This window comes from Aureobasidium namibiae, assembly GCF_000721765.1.
Source record: "Aureobasidium namibiae CBS 147.97 unplaced genomic scaffold scaffold_9, whole genome shotgun sequence".
Taxonomy (NCBI): domain Eukaryota; kingdom Fungi; phylum Ascomycota; class Dothideomycetes; order Dothideales; family Saccotheciaceae; genus Aureobasidium; species Aureobasidium namibiae.
This window is the reverse complement of record NW_013581200.1, coordinates 603,988-620,475: the sequence shown is the minus strand read 5'-3', so window position 1 is coordinate 620,475 and position 16,488 is coordinate 603,988. Positions and strand designations below refer to the sequence as shown.

The window sequence follows — 16,488 nt, the reverse complement described above, 5'->3', positions numbered from 1 at the left end:
CACGGATTGAAGTAGTGCTCTCGCTTTAGTGGTAAGTGTGGCTATCTATACTTCTCCACATGCAATACCATATGGTTGCCAGAGCATGTCTGATCAAGGTTAGACAACTATTATTCAATTTTGTATGTTTGCCTTTCGCGACCAAACATGCAGGAGGGAAGAGAGTATGCTCTTCTGTTCTGTTCCTTTTCGTTTCTAGCTGACTTTTTCATGCTATGACTTGAGTTAGGAGTTTGATTAGTGGGTTTTCATGTGAGATGGGGTCCCAAAATCTCCCATCTAGATCCACTGGATCATCGTGCTTGCTAAGAAAGAAGTCAGAAGAAGTGCTAGTTCTATGTGTAGGATTGCCATGTCTCAAAGTTCCTTGCATGTGAGAAACCGAGACCTTGCACGATGACGATTCTGTTACTTTTGTACAAGAACGTGATAGCAATGTTACGCCCTCTCCAAACGACAACCTCTGTTTTCTTATACCCATCAAGATTCACAGTACGATTGAGAAAACGCACAAATGTCCAAGAAGAGTTTGTTTACGTTGGATTGTCCTTGCGTAAACATCGCTGATCTGGGCAGCTAGCCGATTGCACAATATGTTCAAGAAAACATAACGATATGAGAAGAGACACATATATCTCGCTCTGCCTGTGTAGCCATCTTCGTTTAAGACAGCTTCGAGAACGCACGGGATGAACAAGAAACAGAAGAATGTCTAAATGGAATCATACCTCTCGCTCTCCCTGTGCAACCGTCTTTCTGGCTGGACGGCCATCACAATGCACACAACATTCCAGAGACGAAGCTGTGCCCATGGAGAGACGTTCCTTCCCCGAGCTAAGGTCAAGGCATCCATCTCACATGACCATGTCGAATGATTTCGATGGTCATGCTCCAAATGACGATTCGTGTCGTTGACGTTGAAACAAGGGTTCCGGGAACAAAGAAAGCCGGGACGACTGGGCTAGCGGGTAGCTTCGGCACATCTCGGCTTTTGTCGGCTAGACTCGGTGTAACAAGCAATGCGAAGCTCATGGACCGAAATTTGAGATTTTGTTTTGTTTCCATCTGCCATGAGGTTAGTGATATGATAAATGATCCATCAAAGCAATCGTGAGAGATGGACCATTCCAAGTCGCGGAGAAAATAGCAAAGTCGAGTGATCACAAAGGACTTGAACTCGGAGAGGATGAGAAGTTTTGTGACTTTTGTGGATTTTTTGGTTCAAGTAGTATGCTCTAGAAGGGTATCTGGTATCGCGAAGCAAACTGCCCATGAGGGTCAGAAAGAAGCATCTATGAGTTGTTGTGAAGAACAAAAAGTGGAATAAATCATATCCCAATCTTGGGAGTCGTGAACGCCAGCCCATCGCTAAAAACGCCAGAAATGCTTTGTGGTAGGAAAAGAAGAATCATCATCGCTGTGCGGGTCGCCGTCGTAATCATTGTCGAAAGGTCGAGAAAAGGGTCGAAAGAGAGAGCGGAAGGAAGAAGCTTAAGCAAGACCGAAAGTGGCTCTCATGCGACGCCAGATTTCGCTGCGCATGGCATCTCTGCTCTCAACAGTGCGAGTAGCGGCATCCTTGTTCTCAGCAGCACGACGGAGGAGGTAGTTGAGGCAGTCGGTCATGGAGCCCCAAGCAGTCAACTTGTAGGCACGGGGAATATCAACCATCTCCTCAGGCTTGGCTTGAGTAGCGCTGATGAGCTCGCAGCTGACTTCGTCGGCCATACCCTGGAGTTGAGCGTAGGCGCATGGAACTCTCTCCTCGCCGGAACGAAGCTGGTTGGTGCGGATTGCTTGGGCCTTGCGGACAGAGTCGGCGTTGTGGGTTGCGAGGACGAGACCAACGTTGCGAGGGAAGACACCATCGTCAGAAGAGATAGGCTTGACGACGTCGTTGTAGGTACGGGTAAGAACTGCTTCGGCCATACCGTCGTAGGCGCGGTGGGTATCCTGGATGGTGTCCCAGATCTTCTCGCGAGGCTCGGAGTGCAGGTAGGCGCCACGGACGAGCTTGACACCGAGAGTGAAGCCTTCAGTCTTGGCCTGGTGGAGGTGGTTGGAGAGAGATGCGGGTGCACCCTTGAGGTAGCATTGGTAAGTGTTGTAGAGAACGATGTTATCGGGCTTGTTGTAGATCTTTTGCAAGTTCAAGGTCCAGGCGTCAATCATGGGGTTGGTAGTCGTTTCTTCGGCAGAAGGAACGAGAGCGATGCGCTTGGCCGAGGCGGCATCGCAGATCTCCTTCATGGCCTTGTCCATGATATCGATGGGCTGCTTTCCCTGCTTGAGGAGCTGCATGGCGTAGCCACCCATACCAGACCACTTCAGACCGATAATGTCGCCAGACTGGGCAGCCTCGACAGTGTCCATAAGTCCCTTTCTCCACAGCTCGACATCGCCGGCAGTGTCGTCGGAGGGGACGTCGGAAAGGATTTCGCGAGCATACTCGAAAATGACACCAGAGTATCCCAAGCTTTGCAACTGAGCGCGAGTCGCACGGACTTCGGCCTTGGTCTCACCTCCACAGAATTGCTTGTAGAAAGTCTCTCTCAAGACCATCTTAAGAAGAGGGTTGCGCTCGACGTTGAAGATGGGACCCTTTGCGTGGATCATGGCGGTAAGAGCCTTGAAGCAGACGGACAAAAGTGCGGGCTTGCATGAAATTGAGGTAATCATGTAGGTTCTCAGGACGGTCGAAAGAGGCAGAACGGCAAGAGCAGGAGTCTTGTTGGTCTTAGTGACCTTTGAACCAGGAACATGCTTGGGGAGGGTAGCCACCTGAGGAACAGTCATGGAGTGTTGCTCGGCCGGAGTGCTGTGCATGTGTCTGGCAGACATCAAGAAGGGTGTTGCGACGCGGCCATCCAGGCGGCGTGCCATGTTGGAGCGCAGCTTGAGAGACATGTCGTTGCCGTGTATGCGATGATGTCTTTCTGAGGGCTGCGAAAAGAGTCGATGAGTTCACTTAGACCTCTCTCAGCAGAGGGCCATCTGCCTTTAATACTGAAACCCATGATCCTTATGCCGCCGTTCTCCTTGTTCACTTGCCTCCGGCTACCTTCGGTCTTGAGAGTTGACGTTGATAAGCGCAAGTTCGCGGTCTTTGTGTTTCCGCCCACGCCATACCCGATCAGGACTGTTCCCCAGATTACGCTAACCGACCTTTGCTTCGCTCGGCTACGGTTTGCTGTCGCACCACGAGTCGAGACCGAGTGGAAAAGCTCTCTCCACCAAAACTCGAAGTGATTTTTATCGTGTTGGTCATCATACCTTCGGCTCTCCAGACTTTCATCTCGGTATTGTTGAACGGCCTGTTTCGGTCTTGACTGCAAGAGTCCATCTTTGCTTCATCTCCGCGCCCTGCTCCTTCTCCAATTTTCTGTTGCGAGTTCGGAGAAAGCTGATCGTGATGATTTGAAACTGCTGAGTATCCACCTCTTTCATCGACTTCTCTACCGTCGATATCCGAGCATCCCTCGCTTTGTGTCTCGATGCGTGATGGAAAGGGAATGAAGGAGTGATTGACGTCTGCAGTCGTGCCTTCTCAGCATGCAGCGTCCTCGTCTGACAACTCCCGTGACTCTCGCATGAGTTCAGCTCGACACCATTCACGTCTTTACGCAGGAGCATTCGCAGCTTCACAGACGCATATCGAGGCAGCACTGCGAGATCGTCGTAGCTGCGAATGCTGGCTCGACAATTTGTCCTTCAACGTGTGCTCAAGCTGAAGGACCTCCATGATCTCGACGCACATCATGTGCGTCAGATCTCCTGACAGTCCATCAAAAACAACAATGCCGTGGTTTCTCAACAACTCCTACCTTTCGAGCACATGAACTCCGGGTCGTCTGCAAAAGTGTTCAGAGTCCAAGGACGAACAGATATGAGCATTGGCAATCTTCACCACCACCACCACCAACATGTTTGCTTCATCTCTGGAGTGTTACCAACACGCACCAATCTCGGGAGTGGTTCAGAGTATTCGTATCGTCAAGCGTCGCTCTCGCCGCAGGCGTGCGTCAACCACGCAGCTGACGCCTGTGACCAACCGCAATCTCTCTCATCAGCTTACCTTCACCCGCACCAGGAAGTGGCAGCACTCCGAAATGTATGCTGTTGCTTGGTCGCCTCCTCAACGACGGGAGATCTTCAGAGCGTCCAACCGCGGTCGATCATGACTTCGACGCGGTGCTTGACTCGGTCTGCGGGCCTTTGGAGACACCTTCAACGCCGACTTCGATGCAGACAGCGGTCCTCCTCAGATATCGCCTTCTCGACGACGTCATACTCAAACCTTGCGTAACAAACGTCCGCCAGAGTCGAAGTCGGGCGAAGCAGCCTCTATTGGCATTGGCTGGGAAGCGTCTGTCCAAATATCCAACAGTTGTTTGGCCATCGGAAGAGGTTCGGCCGAGTGTGGATTTTCTGTATGCCCGTCAGCTATCTCCATCAAGTCACAACGACGCCGGTTAATCTATCGACACTAATAAGTACTTCCAACCGCTCATCGCATCAATCTGCACTTCGGAGCTATCTGGTTTGCCAACTCGATGGAAAGCGCGGGTCCTCGGACTTCTGCATTGGCTAATGGTCGCGGCGTCTTCATCAGTCACGTTGCTGTCCCACCGCTGGAGCGCTTCTTCCGCCTGTCCGATCCTCCGCATTCTACTCATGATACACGGCCTTTGTTGACTCATCGACAAGGACATGTCAATCACGAACGCTGGAGGCAGTCCCCGCTCGCCAGCGGTTTTGAGGCACGGTCCCCTAGTTTGTGTGGTTTATCTTTCTCTATGCCCAGGCATGTCGCAATTTGTCAAGTAGACCTTGTGTTACGACTCAAAACACGAAGGCTGTTCATCATTGCTTTTGTTCTTAGAGTGCAACAGGATCAGGAGCTGTCAAAATTATCCAGTCGCATCAACGCGACTGGAAAGACAGCCTCTTGGGAGACGCAGTGTTGATCAACTCAACGTCCGCATCTTTCTGCTCATCCGTTGTTTACGAAAAAGGTGTTTTCCAGCTAACAGCTGTGGCACTCGGTCAGTCGCGGCTCGAGATCTGAAAGACTTCTAGCACATGGAATGCTGCTGCCGCGCAGATGGTGCTCAGGCATTTGCTGGTTCTTTCTTATCCCTTGCGAATCACTCAGGACTGGTGTCTTGCTCGAGAAACCAGAAGCGACTGCCACAGTGTCCGAGACGATAGGCTCTCTGACAATTGCCTCCTCTTTCAACATTGCAGTCTACGGGCAGCAACGGAACGAAAAGCAACTTTACTTCTACCCGACATCGACTACTTGATCCCAAGCTCGCAGACCTGAAACTTGCTCTCGTAGAACTGTCGAGGCAGAAAGGTAGTTAGTAAGACTCCTTTCTCAAATGACTGCTGAAAAGGTCGAGGGAAGAACGCTGCATCAGATAAAGTCGTTCCATGTAGACTTTTTAGATCTCATGGATGATCAATACTTTGCTTCTTTCATCATGCAACAAGGAAAAAGAACCGCAACTTTGACTCACCGCATTTTGCATTAGATCATCACGTTTCGTCTCAGACTCAGGGTGGCCATCACGTTCTGTCTAGAGGAAGGTAAAGGATAACTCATCAGCAAAGTCCCCGAGACGCTGTCGAAAGTTCTGCCAACCCGAAAATACTGTCAGCAATGATACCCCTGACGGATCGATAAAAGATATGTGGAAGAATTTGCGGCGTCAGGCAAATTTTGTCACCGAAGGTTGTTCTCAATCTTGTTCAATTGATGAACTTCGTCTGTTCTCATCACGCAGAGGAAAATGAAAAGCATCTTCGACTTACCGCGCATGGATCCAAACAACACATGCCCTTGCCCGAAGCTCAGACTTGTCTGAAGCTCAAAACATAACCACCGCTGGATCTGGAGGAGGAAGCGTCTTTTCTTCACCTGCAAGACATACTCCAGTGTCAGCAGCATACTCGCAAGGATTTGATGCATCAAAAGAGTATATGAGGTTGCTCAGCAGTGCGAAAAAGCTTTTTGTTGTCGTCATTGGGTTCAGACAACGGACAAGGTAATTTTTGTCATCATCGCTTCGAAAAGACATCTCAAGATCAGCACACTTACCGAAGCTTTGTTCCATCCAGGCCTTGAGCTGTGCCTGCGTTCGATATATGTCCTGCGATGGTTTGCCAGGTGTTTTGTTCTCCTGGTATGAATGCGACCATACTACTCAAGCATCCCTTCATGTTAGCGTTGTTCTTCCAGAGGATGAAAGAAATCGTGGTAAAAGCAGAGAGACAGCTCAGAATCGTCGAAAGGCTATCCGTTGATATCGTCCACCGAGTCATCGAAAGAGCAAGAAAGATTGTGTTCATCATCACTGTTGAGGCATCTTGAAGTGAGGAGACTTACTAGAAACAATTGCCGCATATGCCGAGCTATACTGTGGTAATCGCATGCGTCAAGGAAGCAGTCTCGCTGACTGATATATCGCGTTGCTGCTCAAAGCATCAGCCAAGCTCTCTCTACTTCGCTTATGGGATGGAAGAGGGCGATGAAGATTGTCAGAGTTGTGCTCGTTGTTCTCATTCCCAAGGTCGAAAGAACATGAAGAAAAGCTTGTGTTCATCATCGTCAGAGTTTTGCGCTCAGTCTACACACTTACCGAAGTGTTTGTGTCCGGTGGTGCTGGATTCTGGTCTTGCATGCAAACCTACAGGCAAGTGTCAGTCAAATTCTTCGAGCAAGTCGATGGTCAACAGAAGATGTGATAAAGCGAATCAGAAGGGGCCCGAGGGCTGGTGTTCTCATCACTCCCACGTCTAAAGAAAGACTATGTTTTCTGACATCATTTCGGCTGCTGAAACACTGCATGGAAAAGATTGCGGACTTACCAAAGCTCTCGGCCTATGCCACAAGTCTGAAATGACTGCAAGGGTTGATGAGAGAATACTCTTTTAAACTTGTTTTCCAGCAGCGTTTCGAGCATGCAGCCAGACAACTGAGGGAAACCAGAAGGTTTTCCTTCAGAAACGACGAGTCGTCTTGGTTCATCATGCATGATGCACAGGGCGCAAAGGGCAGAGCGTTTGGCCTGCCTGTTGCATTGCCCTGGAGACAGGCATGGCAGATGCCGAAGCAGAAAGCTCTGACGGACACGCAAGGCAGTGCAAACAACACAGTTGACATGAGTCTGGCACAGCATGAAGGCGGAGTGGCAGTGGCCAGCCTGTCCTTGCGAGCCTGAGCACACACGAGCTTGAGCACACGCCTCTCGCCAAGGGATCACTGTGTTTTTGTTTCCACTTATTACACTCCATTTGATTTTCCACCTCTTCGATTGTTGAGATCCTCGTTGCCGTCTTGTATCGACAGTTCGGCTTGGGTTGGGACGGTGACGGGGCGGGCAGCCGCTCTGCACGATGATGAAGGTCAGCACCTGTTCGCCGCCGGATACCAGAAAGAATGCTCCACTAACAAAGAGCAGACTGGGGAGGGAAAGGTCGACTTGTCTGGTGCTGTTGTCGGTAAAGACAAGCAAGCTGATCTGTGGCCATCACGAAAGCTTTTCCCCTTGCGCAAGATGCCGACGGACCGGCGCCTCATTCGTTGAGAGATCGACCTGGGTCATACAGAAAGAGTCAGCAATCAAGTTCTCTACAGAGAAGTTGTACGATCATGGTATGAGCAGCTGTTCATCAGTTTGCGACCAGGCCGTCGCAAGTGGTTTTTTGTCTTCAACAATGTCTCCGTGACAGGGTTCAGCAGAAAGGCAGAATTGTTTGTTCATCATTTAGGCAATCTGGGCTCTGGAAAAGAATCTCACTTGCCTTGTTGATGTTTGTTGGGTTCTTGGCGCGCCACGAAGGACTTTCGAATGGATTGCGATCTTCCTGGAACCAGAGTATTAGCTCTTTTCAACAAAAAACTTTGGACGAACAGAGAGGAGATTCCAGCAGTCAGCGGGGAGATATGATCGAAGATAAAGTGTAATGCTGGCTATACAAGCCGGCTGAAGATGTTTTCATCCTCTGTCAGAGGTTACCATCCTTCGAGGTTACCATAAGGTCAGATGTTTTTCACAAGACGTCATCATGAAGCAAGGAGTGGTTTGGATACTGTTCCATGCTTACCCTGTCGAAGAAGATGGCACCAAAAACTTCCTGTCATATTGGCTGGCTTGAGCAACTCGCCACTTCGAGTCAAGACCATGCTGGGGTGTGCCATCAGAATGCTGCAAAGAGCTGTTTGTTTTCTTCAAAAGTCAGAAGTCCAACGATTTCATCGCGCGGCAAAGCATGGTCTTGACATCGAGGAGCTCGTTGTCTAGCCGGTTCTCACAGGACCATGCTGAGCGGTTGCTAAAGGCGGTAGTGTTTCTGTATGAGGCAAGCTGTCAGCCAAGAACCTCTCAGCATGAAAAGAAGTGGTACGGAATCAAGGGTGCTTCTCAGAACTCTTTCTTGATTTTTGTAATCCTCATGGCGATTCAGAATTGAAATGAGTATGAATACTGTCATCTTGGAGCGGGGGTGCTGTGCAGGATTTCAAGGACACTTACGAAAGTTTGTGGTCGTGGGTTCGCAGCAAGCCAGCACTCGAGACCGCGGAGTCAACTCAGCGCGTCGAAACGATACGGAAGAGCCCCGAGACCTTCGAACTTCGATCAAGTCAGCAACCTTCTCAAAGATCGTTGAACAAAATCAAAGCAACATTGATGGAATGTATGCTCATCAACCCGGCTAGGCCATAAGACCTTATCTAGAGAGACAAAGACCATGGAGGTACAGAGTCCGGCATCTTTGGGTGCAATGGCAAGCTAGCCACCGAAGCACATCATAGCCGTGAAGGTGTTGTGTGGAAGGGAAAGGCCTGACTTATTTGGATGGTGTGCGCTAAAGAGTGATGAAGATCTGCCATCACCGACTCAAGCGAGAGTCATCGCCGGCGCACAGCACGAACTCTGGCATTACCTTGCGCGCGGTGGAGATGGCTGCAATAGCACGCATGATGAATGCCGCCGCCAGGAAAAATGGTCCCACCATGGCCCAGAGCAGAAGATGGCGTAAAGTCATGGTTCTGTTGAGCTATCAGGTTCTGCTCGCACGAGACGCGTCAGTAGAGGATGATGGTGCTTACCTGGTCGTCTTCGATGATGGCTGAGATGATGCTGTCGTCGGTGGTTGCAAAACTCAATGTGTGTTAAGTTGAGTTGTGATGGGGAAAGGCGCAAGAAAAGCTGAACAGCTCAAGTCAAGATTCACATACCACCCCTCGCCCCGCGCAACCACTCTCAGCTTGGCGACATCATCGCGACACCACTGAGAGGGCAGACAGTCTTTGCGGCTGCCGCAGGGCCTTCTACATCACCACTATTAGCTCCAAGAAACGTGCAAGTCTCTATCAAGGCGTCAGAGGCGTCAGAAGCATTGGGCGTCGAACAAGACCCGATCGAGGGGTTGTCTGGGTTGGCAAGCTGACTGAATCCGTAAAGACCATCCTCGAGTCAGATGGAGCATCCCGCGAGAAGCTTTGGACGTCTATCATGCCTTCTCTTGCCGTAGCAGATGTGCGTGCTCTACAGAAGAGGCAAGCGTCAACGTCACAAAGCTTCTGCCCTAAGCAAGAACGAACGACTTCGTCCAGAGTCACTTATACACAATGTTGTTCTTGCTCGCAAGGAAAGTGCGTAACTCTACCCTTCCACATCAACATAAAGTCACGACATCTACTTGATTGTACAGCTTGATGTCACTACTGACTTATCCACCCATTTTTGAAGCGTTGAAAGTCACGTGTCGTAGTAACCTGAGGCCTCATGTTGCTGCAAAGGACTACATGTTCATCACGTGCCGCTCCTACTCCCAACTGTGTTCGACGACAGCTGCCTAGAAGAGTCTACCAAGACTGTTCCGGCAACGGAAAAAAAGTGCCTTGCAATACCTAGAGCTAGAGCTCGATGCGTATAGCTTCTACCCATCCGACAGGTGTTTGATTTCCAATGAAAGACGTCCTGCCCCCAGTTGCTCATGACTGTTTGTGGCAGCAAACTCCTGACTCTTGGTTCGGTGTGTATGGATCTTTCATGTGATCAAGGAAATGCAGAATGCTTCTTATTCCCACATACCGATCAAGGCAGTAACTTCGCCAGGTCTCAGCTGCAACACCTGTGCACGTCGTTCGGTCACTATAGCGGATTGGTCCGAGAATTTGCCGAGGTTCTTGGTCGCTGAGCATTGGCTCAATAGAAGCGGACTGCCACGCCGACACTTTGATGTCAAAGTGCATCCAGAAGAAGCAAGAGAAACAACGCAAGAAAAAAGAGATTGAAGTCGCTTCCGGCATCTATCATGCTTGCCTCTTGCCTCAACCACTGCATGCAAAGGCAGTCGAGCACGACAATGGCGTCTGTGACCGTGCAAATTACAGTCGTGTTCTCCAAGGTCACTTGCCTGTGCCGAAAGTCTTGCCTTTATGCAACGGTGTTGTGAAGTCCCAGGATTTCCATAGAGAGTCGCAGATACATCTCAGACCTTTGTCCTGACTGCTGAGATGCAGCGACAGTCGCAAACGTATTGCAATTTTTGCTCTGCCCAGTGAGATGTTAAAACTTCTGTATGGCATGGCCTCAACACCAAGGATCGATCGTTTTTCAACTACTTCTGATCTTTCCAATACGTATAGCGATACTCGCAAACCTTTCGCAGATCTTGTCCTATCCGCTGAGACGTCTGGTACAAGTACAAAGGAGATGTAGAAAAGGACGTTCGACGATCTCTCAACTGTGATTTACTCTACTTCTACACGCAGCGAAACTCGCAAACGTGTCCCAGCACCTTTTGTATCCGCTGAGACGTCTTCGGAAGTACATACCTGCCACTGTTAATCCTGATCTCACGTGCAGCGATACTCGCAAAGATGTCCCCAACAATATATCATCCACTGAGACGTCTGCTGGCAACAAAAGTTGAGGATTGTTAATTACATTCCTATGTTCCGCAACTCTGCTTTCACGTACAGCGACGGGCGCAAAAGTATCACAAACGGTGCATTGCCCGCTGAGACGACTGTTACAAGTACAAAGAGGCTTGGAAAAAAGGACGTTTGATGACATCTCGATTGGTATTCTACCCTGCTTCCACGCCCAGCGATACTCGCAAACGCCTAAATATCCCTGCTCTACCTGCTGAGAATATGCTGCTCCTTCCTTTGTCGTCTTGCCTGATCGATCGAGTTGCATTGGTATTTGCTCGATGATCGACAGAGCCGCTAAGAAAGAGTATCCTCTTGATTCTCAGAATTTGCTACGTTTCTCTGGATGCACTTCTGCCAGATATCTTTGCCGAATCCTTCTTGCGTCTGTTGCCTCTTGCCATCCCCTGCTCCTTCTTTGACCTTCTCTTTCACCCGCACAATTCTCTCTTGCCTCTCGCGAACGCTCAGGGGGCGATCTTCCCTGAGGTTGTACGTGCTGCCAGTAAGCATGTTGCCGCTAGGGCTCCTGACTTGCAGGCTGTCGAGTTGAGTAGGATCGAGGAGTTCCGAGTAGCGGCGGATGAGAGGTCTTGCGGGCTTCGGGTGCGTCATACCGGACTCGGGCTCGTCGCCAGCAAAAGACGTGACTGTGACTTCTCTTGGGCCACGGGAGTCTTGCGGGCTTTGGGCGTGTGATGCCGGACTCCCGCAGCCCCAGAGAAGTCGGTATCGTTTGGTTTTGCTGTGAATGGCGGGGTCCCAGGCCAGACCACCTCTTCAATTGCCTGGACCTAGGACCCGCCGCCTTCAAGATCTGCAGCTTGCAACTTCCAATGCTGAGAATGTACTGGATTAGTTGCAGTTGCAAGCTGCAGATCTTGAAATAATGTTGCCCATTTGTTGTTTGGTAGGGGTCCCAGGCCAAGCCACCTCTTCAATTGCCTGGACCTAGGACCCCACCATCAGATCGTATGTCCACAAGGAACCAAAGTGTGACTTGGGTTGGAGTCGCAATCAGAGCACTGTGTGTCGCCGACACGCAGCCACACTTTGGTTCCTTGCGGACAGATCGCCAGCCCCATACGCCCCCGCCAGCTCTGAGACTTGCTGCACGTCCAGAGTCGACTGTGCTGGCGAGGGGTATGTCTGTTGCGATGCGGCCTGCTGCTGCTGCTGCTTTCGCAGTAGATTTTGCAATCACACTCAACGGAAGGTAAGCACGCACACACCTGACTAAGGCGGTGATGCTACCTCGGTGCACATATCCAGCTCTCCCGGCCCAAGCTACCTATTCGATTGCCCGGAGCCAGGAGGCTTCTGTGTGTGTTTCCTTTCCCCTCAACCCCAATGTGGAGGTGCTGGCAAAGCGAGCTCTAAACGGGCTTTGCGCAGCTTGGGTTTGAAGGGAAGAGAGACCTGAATATGTGCACCATCCCAGGCCAGCCACCTATTCGATTGCCTGGACCTAGGATCCGCATGGTGATGCATAGTGACTGCTAACCCCTGATGGCTTTGGGATTTGCAGATGTCATCATTGCATGACCCGAGGAGCGACTCTGGACGAAGCCGAGTGTAGAAGACAACGAGTTTCGGACAAAGCAAGACAGCGATTTTGCGGTGATTTGGCCGAGACATGCGTAAACGCACGTAGGTTAGGGTGTTGGCTGCGTTGACTCGGAGAACGGCAAGGGTAAACGAGGCTTCGACCCGAGGCGTGACTCCGGATGGACCCGAGTGTCGACTTGACACAAGCTTTGCTGTTGTGGAAGTCTGGGCAGTAACGTTGTCGAGATGAGTAAGGACACTTTCAGTGTTGTGGTCACCCTTCTCCATGGCCCAGACAATGGTGGGATGAAGACGCTCAACAACTTTGTCCACAAGAAGGTCAAGCTTCTCGTTGTCAACGCCGTGCTCGGCCAGATCAAAAACAGACTGGTGCTTGTGCTCCTTCGACTTGCGACGTTGCGAAGGACTGCCGTTGAAGCCCGACTTCTTGAGATAGAAGCCGGGCGATCTCATGTTGATCATGTCGCGGCGTCCCTCAAAGTTGCTGTCGCCATCGACACCAAGGGTGGTGCCGTTGTCGAGGGCGTAGATGTTCGACTTCTCGCTGAGTTCGATGCCCAAGCCGCCAGCTTCGTGGTAGCCGTCGCGGAGAGAGCGACCAGATGAAGAGCGGCTGGAGCTGTAGCCCGAAACACGACGGAGAGGACGAGGCTTAGCGCTGGGGTGCTCGTAGGCATCGTACTGCAGATTGCCGTAACCGTTGGTCCTGTTGGCAGGAGTGTCAACGTTGATCAATGGCTTGTCGAGGTTGATGATATCAGTCACCAAGCACACCCGCCTCGGTACACGATGTCTGCCGACCCGGCCCAAGCTACCTCTTCGATTGCCTGGAGCCGGGTGGCTGTAGTGTGGACATCGTGCACCGTCCCAGGCCAAGCTACCTATTCGTTCGCCTGGACCTAGGACCCGTATGGCGGTGTCTGCGAAGACACCAGCGTTGTTGACGACGAAAGACTCGTTGCCTCGATCGACAGCATCGGCGATGACGGGATCGTTCAAGCTCGTCGAGGTCAGAAGCGGGCTCTATGGCGGCACGCTTGAGAGCATTGGTGTCAGCGGCGGGCTCCTGGGTGTTTTGATCAGCTTGGAATTGTGCAATCAGAGTGGAAGAAGGCATACCTCAGCGCCGGCAGCCATTGGCCCTGGGCTCAGCCTTAGGCTTGACAGTGGCAGCCTTGGGCTCTCATCGTCTTCGTCGGTCATAGGCTCCTCGGCCTTGACAGCGGCGGCCTTCTTGCCACGAGCCTTCTTGACGACAGAAGCAGGAGTGTCGGCTCAGGGGTGCCGGCTTTGACAGCCGAAGCTCTAAAGGCTTCTTTGGTAGGGTCCCAGGCCAGACTACCTCTTCAATTGCCTGGACCTAGGACCCACCATATCTTGACTCGAAGCTTGTGAAAAGCAGTGTCAGCGGAGGTCTTGGTCCCGGGCCAGCCACATATTCAATTGCCCGGACCCAGGACCAAAATTGCACAAGAAGATGTGCAAAGATAGTGACTTCTAACCCCTGATGACTTGCTGTAATCATCCATCTTCTCGCCCGGGATCTTGCAAGTGTGGGCCGAGTTCCTCCATCGAGATCTTGTTTTTTGAGCTGGCGCTGCGGCAGCCACGATCTCAAGACTACTTCCGGTCAGTACAGATGATTAACCATGCAAGCAGCAGCAGACATACCGAAAAGGAGGATGAAGGCTGCCACACACTGCAAGACAGTTGAGCATCTTGAAGTGTGGGATGTTGTAAAGTCACAAGAAAAGCCGCATGAGTTGACGTGCTTTTTACTTCCGAAGAGCATAACAGAAGAGGAGCTCTGACAGAAGCTTGAACAAGAACAGATCTTGTCCCAGTCGAAAGTCTTGTGGCAATGGTATGCTGAACTGGGCTGGGGTTACTCGAGTCCAAAGTGGAGCAGCACATGAGTCTCCAAGAAGCTGTCGTGGAGCATTGGAATGATCAGACACGTGCATGGTCGTGAGGCATGACGTTGAGCGCAAGTGCATCTGATTGGATGCCGGAAGCGGCACTCATCCCCCGTGTCTTGGATCGAGTGCTGTTCATCTTGGTATCAAGTCAGCAAAGACTCGACCAAAACATGTTACAAAGACATACCAACATCACTCTGAACATGAGTTGGTGTGAAGAGGGAAGAGCCCTTGCGAAGAGGCTGGCAGAGCATGCCGACCGCCCAGCGCAAGGCACAAGTACTTCAAGAACTCAGAGAGATCCGCTAAGAGCTGAGAGTGGATACTGGTTGGTCAGGTCAGTTGAAGTTGAAGATCTTATCGAGCAGAGACGCATACCTGGACAGAAGACGCAAGCCTCCACCAAGCTTGAATGGAAGAACAAAGCAAAGAGAAGTCAAGTCAGACTGAAGATCTTGTAAAGACCAGCGCAGAGACGCATGATCTGACAGACTCTTGTGCAATGACTGATGGTGCTGCTATGACAAGTCAGTCGAGGTGCGCGATGAAGTTCTCATCAAGCAAAGACGCAACCTGGACTAAATACTTGGAGACTGCAAGACTAGATGAACAGATCAAAGAGGACTTAAGTCAAGGAAAGATCTTGAAGAACTAGCGCCGTGGCACATGGCCCTTCCGACTTCTGAGTGACGATTGCTGCCGCCGGCAAGTCGAGTCAGTTGACGTGCGCGGTGAAGAGGACGAAGAAGAGGTCTTACCTTCAGCCGTAGGGATAAGACGTGCGCGTTCGTGCTCTGGGCAGTAGGGTGAAGCGCATGCGGCTGTGGTGATGAGTGGAAGGTCTTGCGATGATTCGAACCACGGGCATCATGCGCTTTGCAGATGACTTTGCCACGGACAGACACATCATCTGACCGCAGGGAAGAGCAGGCTACAGTGACGTCTGGTTCATCAAAAACAAAAAAGAAGGAAGCAGGAGCTGAAAGAGTGCTTGGTTGTGGAACAAGAAAGCAGAATTCGCAAGTCAAAGGTGAGGAAACAGCAGCTGCGTTCCTCCGGCTTTGCGATGATGGCCGAAGCTCAACGCACCCTACGGACGCCTAGCAATGCTACAGCCAGCTTCACGTTCACGTCCAAGCAAGGATTCAAGAGTTATCTATACTGGTAATCGCTGCTTCCTCAGATGTGCGTTGTAAAGCTTCACAACCGGAAGGAGTGACGACGGCAAGATCTGATCAGTGTTTCTTCACACCAAGGATACCTAGTCTTCATCAGATCAAGAGTACGGCAGCACAGCGACCAGATTCTTCCAAGAGCTCTTCGGTAGTAGAGGAGATTATCACCGATCTTATCACGCTACTTTGACACCATCCACACGCAGCTAGTCTGACAGGATAGTACCGACTTGTCTACTTGGACTATCTTCCCTAGCCATTCGAAATCAAGCGTTTCGGCTTTTGCTATAGCCTCTGCAACAGTGAGCTTGGAGAAGACGCTGGAAAGCCCGTTGATAGGCCAAAGTCTTGCTCTCTGCCATGACAAAGAGCTTCGTGAATAGGTGGCAACTGTAGAAAGCACGAAGCTTTTCGTTGTCATGAAAGCAAGACGGGCTAGCAGCAAGTATTTCTATATCCTTCTGTGAATCCTGGTCGGAAGCTGAAAGACGCTAATGAGAGAGGCGTTTGCCAACAGGGATTAAACTCTGTGTTAAGATTCGTGTTCCAACGAGCGCTCAAAAGCTCTACAGATCTCACCAGAGCGTCAAGTTGAGGAAAAAGACAAGGTAGGTTAAATCTGACTTTTGAAAATTGCTGACTGGAGAGTCAGATTGTTTTGAGCACGAGTGGGTTTCGTATTTCCACTTGTTGTTAGTACCACCCTGTTAGTATAAATTCTTCAAGTCATATTCCATTAATAACCACTACCTTTCACAACACTGAGAACGCCTATCAAAGACCATCATAAGAACACCAGTCTCATTAGGAGCGTGATTTTCTCACTATTAGAAATCATGCACACAGTCTTTGGTTGTCTCCAAACGCTGGTAAG

General features: G+C 50.7%; 5 protein-coding genes across 5 annotated transcripts; 2 read left to right on the top strand and 3 right to left on the bottom strand.

Annotated features, from left to right (window-relative positions):
• Positions 1 to 1,491: 1,491 nt before the first annotated feature.
• Positions 1,492 to 2,796, bottom strand: M436DRAFT_47924 (proline oxidase PrnD; the record flags this gene model as incomplete). Its single annotated transcript, XM_013571661.1, has 1 exon — positions 1,492 to 2,796. The coding sequence occupies one exon, from the start codon at positions 2,794 to 2,796 to the stop codon at positions 1,492 to 1,494; it is 1,305 nt and encodes a 434-aa protein (XP_013427115.1).
• A 1,127-nt stretch (positions 2,797 to 3,923) lies between these two features.
• Positions 3,924 to 4,476, top strand: M436DRAFT_64129 (uncharacterized protein; the record flags this gene model as incomplete). Its single annotated transcript, XM_013571703.1, has 2 exons — positions 3,924 to 4,017; positions 4,091 to 4,476. 2 exons carry the CDS (start codon positions 3,924 to 3,926, stop codon positions 4,474 to 4,476), a joined length of 480 nt encoding a protein of 159 aa, XP_013427157.1.
• An 822-nt stretch (positions 4,477 to 5,298) lies between these two features.
• M436DRAFT_64128 (uncharacterized protein) lies at positions 5,299 to 8,328 on the bottom strand (the record flags this gene model as incomplete). The annotated part of the gene is made up of 12 exons (XM_013571702.1): positions 5,299 to 5,343; positions 5,523 to 5,578; positions 5,818 to 5,896; positions 5,937 to 6,012; positions 6,104 to 6,359; positions 6,392 to 6,417; positions 6,645 to 6,692; positions 6,874 to 7,526; positions 7,575 to 7,601; positions 7,806 to 7,872; positions 8,113 to 8,223; positions 8,321 to 8,328. 12 exons carry the CDS (start codon positions 8,326 to 8,328, stop codon positions 5,299 to 5,301), a joined length of 1,452 nt encoding a protein of 483 aa, XP_013427156.1.
• A 694-nt stretch (positions 8,329 to 9,022) lies between these two features.
• On the top strand, positions 9,023 to 9,871 carry M436DRAFT_64127 (uncharacterized protein; the record flags this gene model as incomplete). Its single annotated transcript, XM_013571701.1, has 3 exons — positions 9,023 to 9,093; positions 9,227 to 9,664; positions 9,724 to 9,871. The coding sequence occupies 3 exons, from the start codon at positions 9,023 to 9,025 to the stop codon at positions 9,869 to 9,871; spliced, it is 657 nt and encodes a 218-aa protein (XP_013427155.1).
• Positions 9,872 to 11,248: 1,377 nt separating this feature from the next.
• Positions 11,249 to 14,238, bottom strand: M436DRAFT_64126 (uncharacterized protein; the record flags this gene model as incomplete). Its single annotated transcript, XM_013571700.1, has 6 exons — positions 11,249 to 11,696; positions 12,039 to 12,127; positions 12,602 to 13,543; positions 13,640 to 13,765; positions 14,023 to 14,140; positions 14,192 to 14,238. 6 exons carry the CDS (start codon positions 14,236 to 14,238, stop codon positions 11,249 to 11,251), a joined length of 1,770 nt encoding a protein of 589 aa, XP_013427154.1.
• Between the last annotated feature and the right edge of the window lie 2,250 nt (positions 14,239 to 16,488).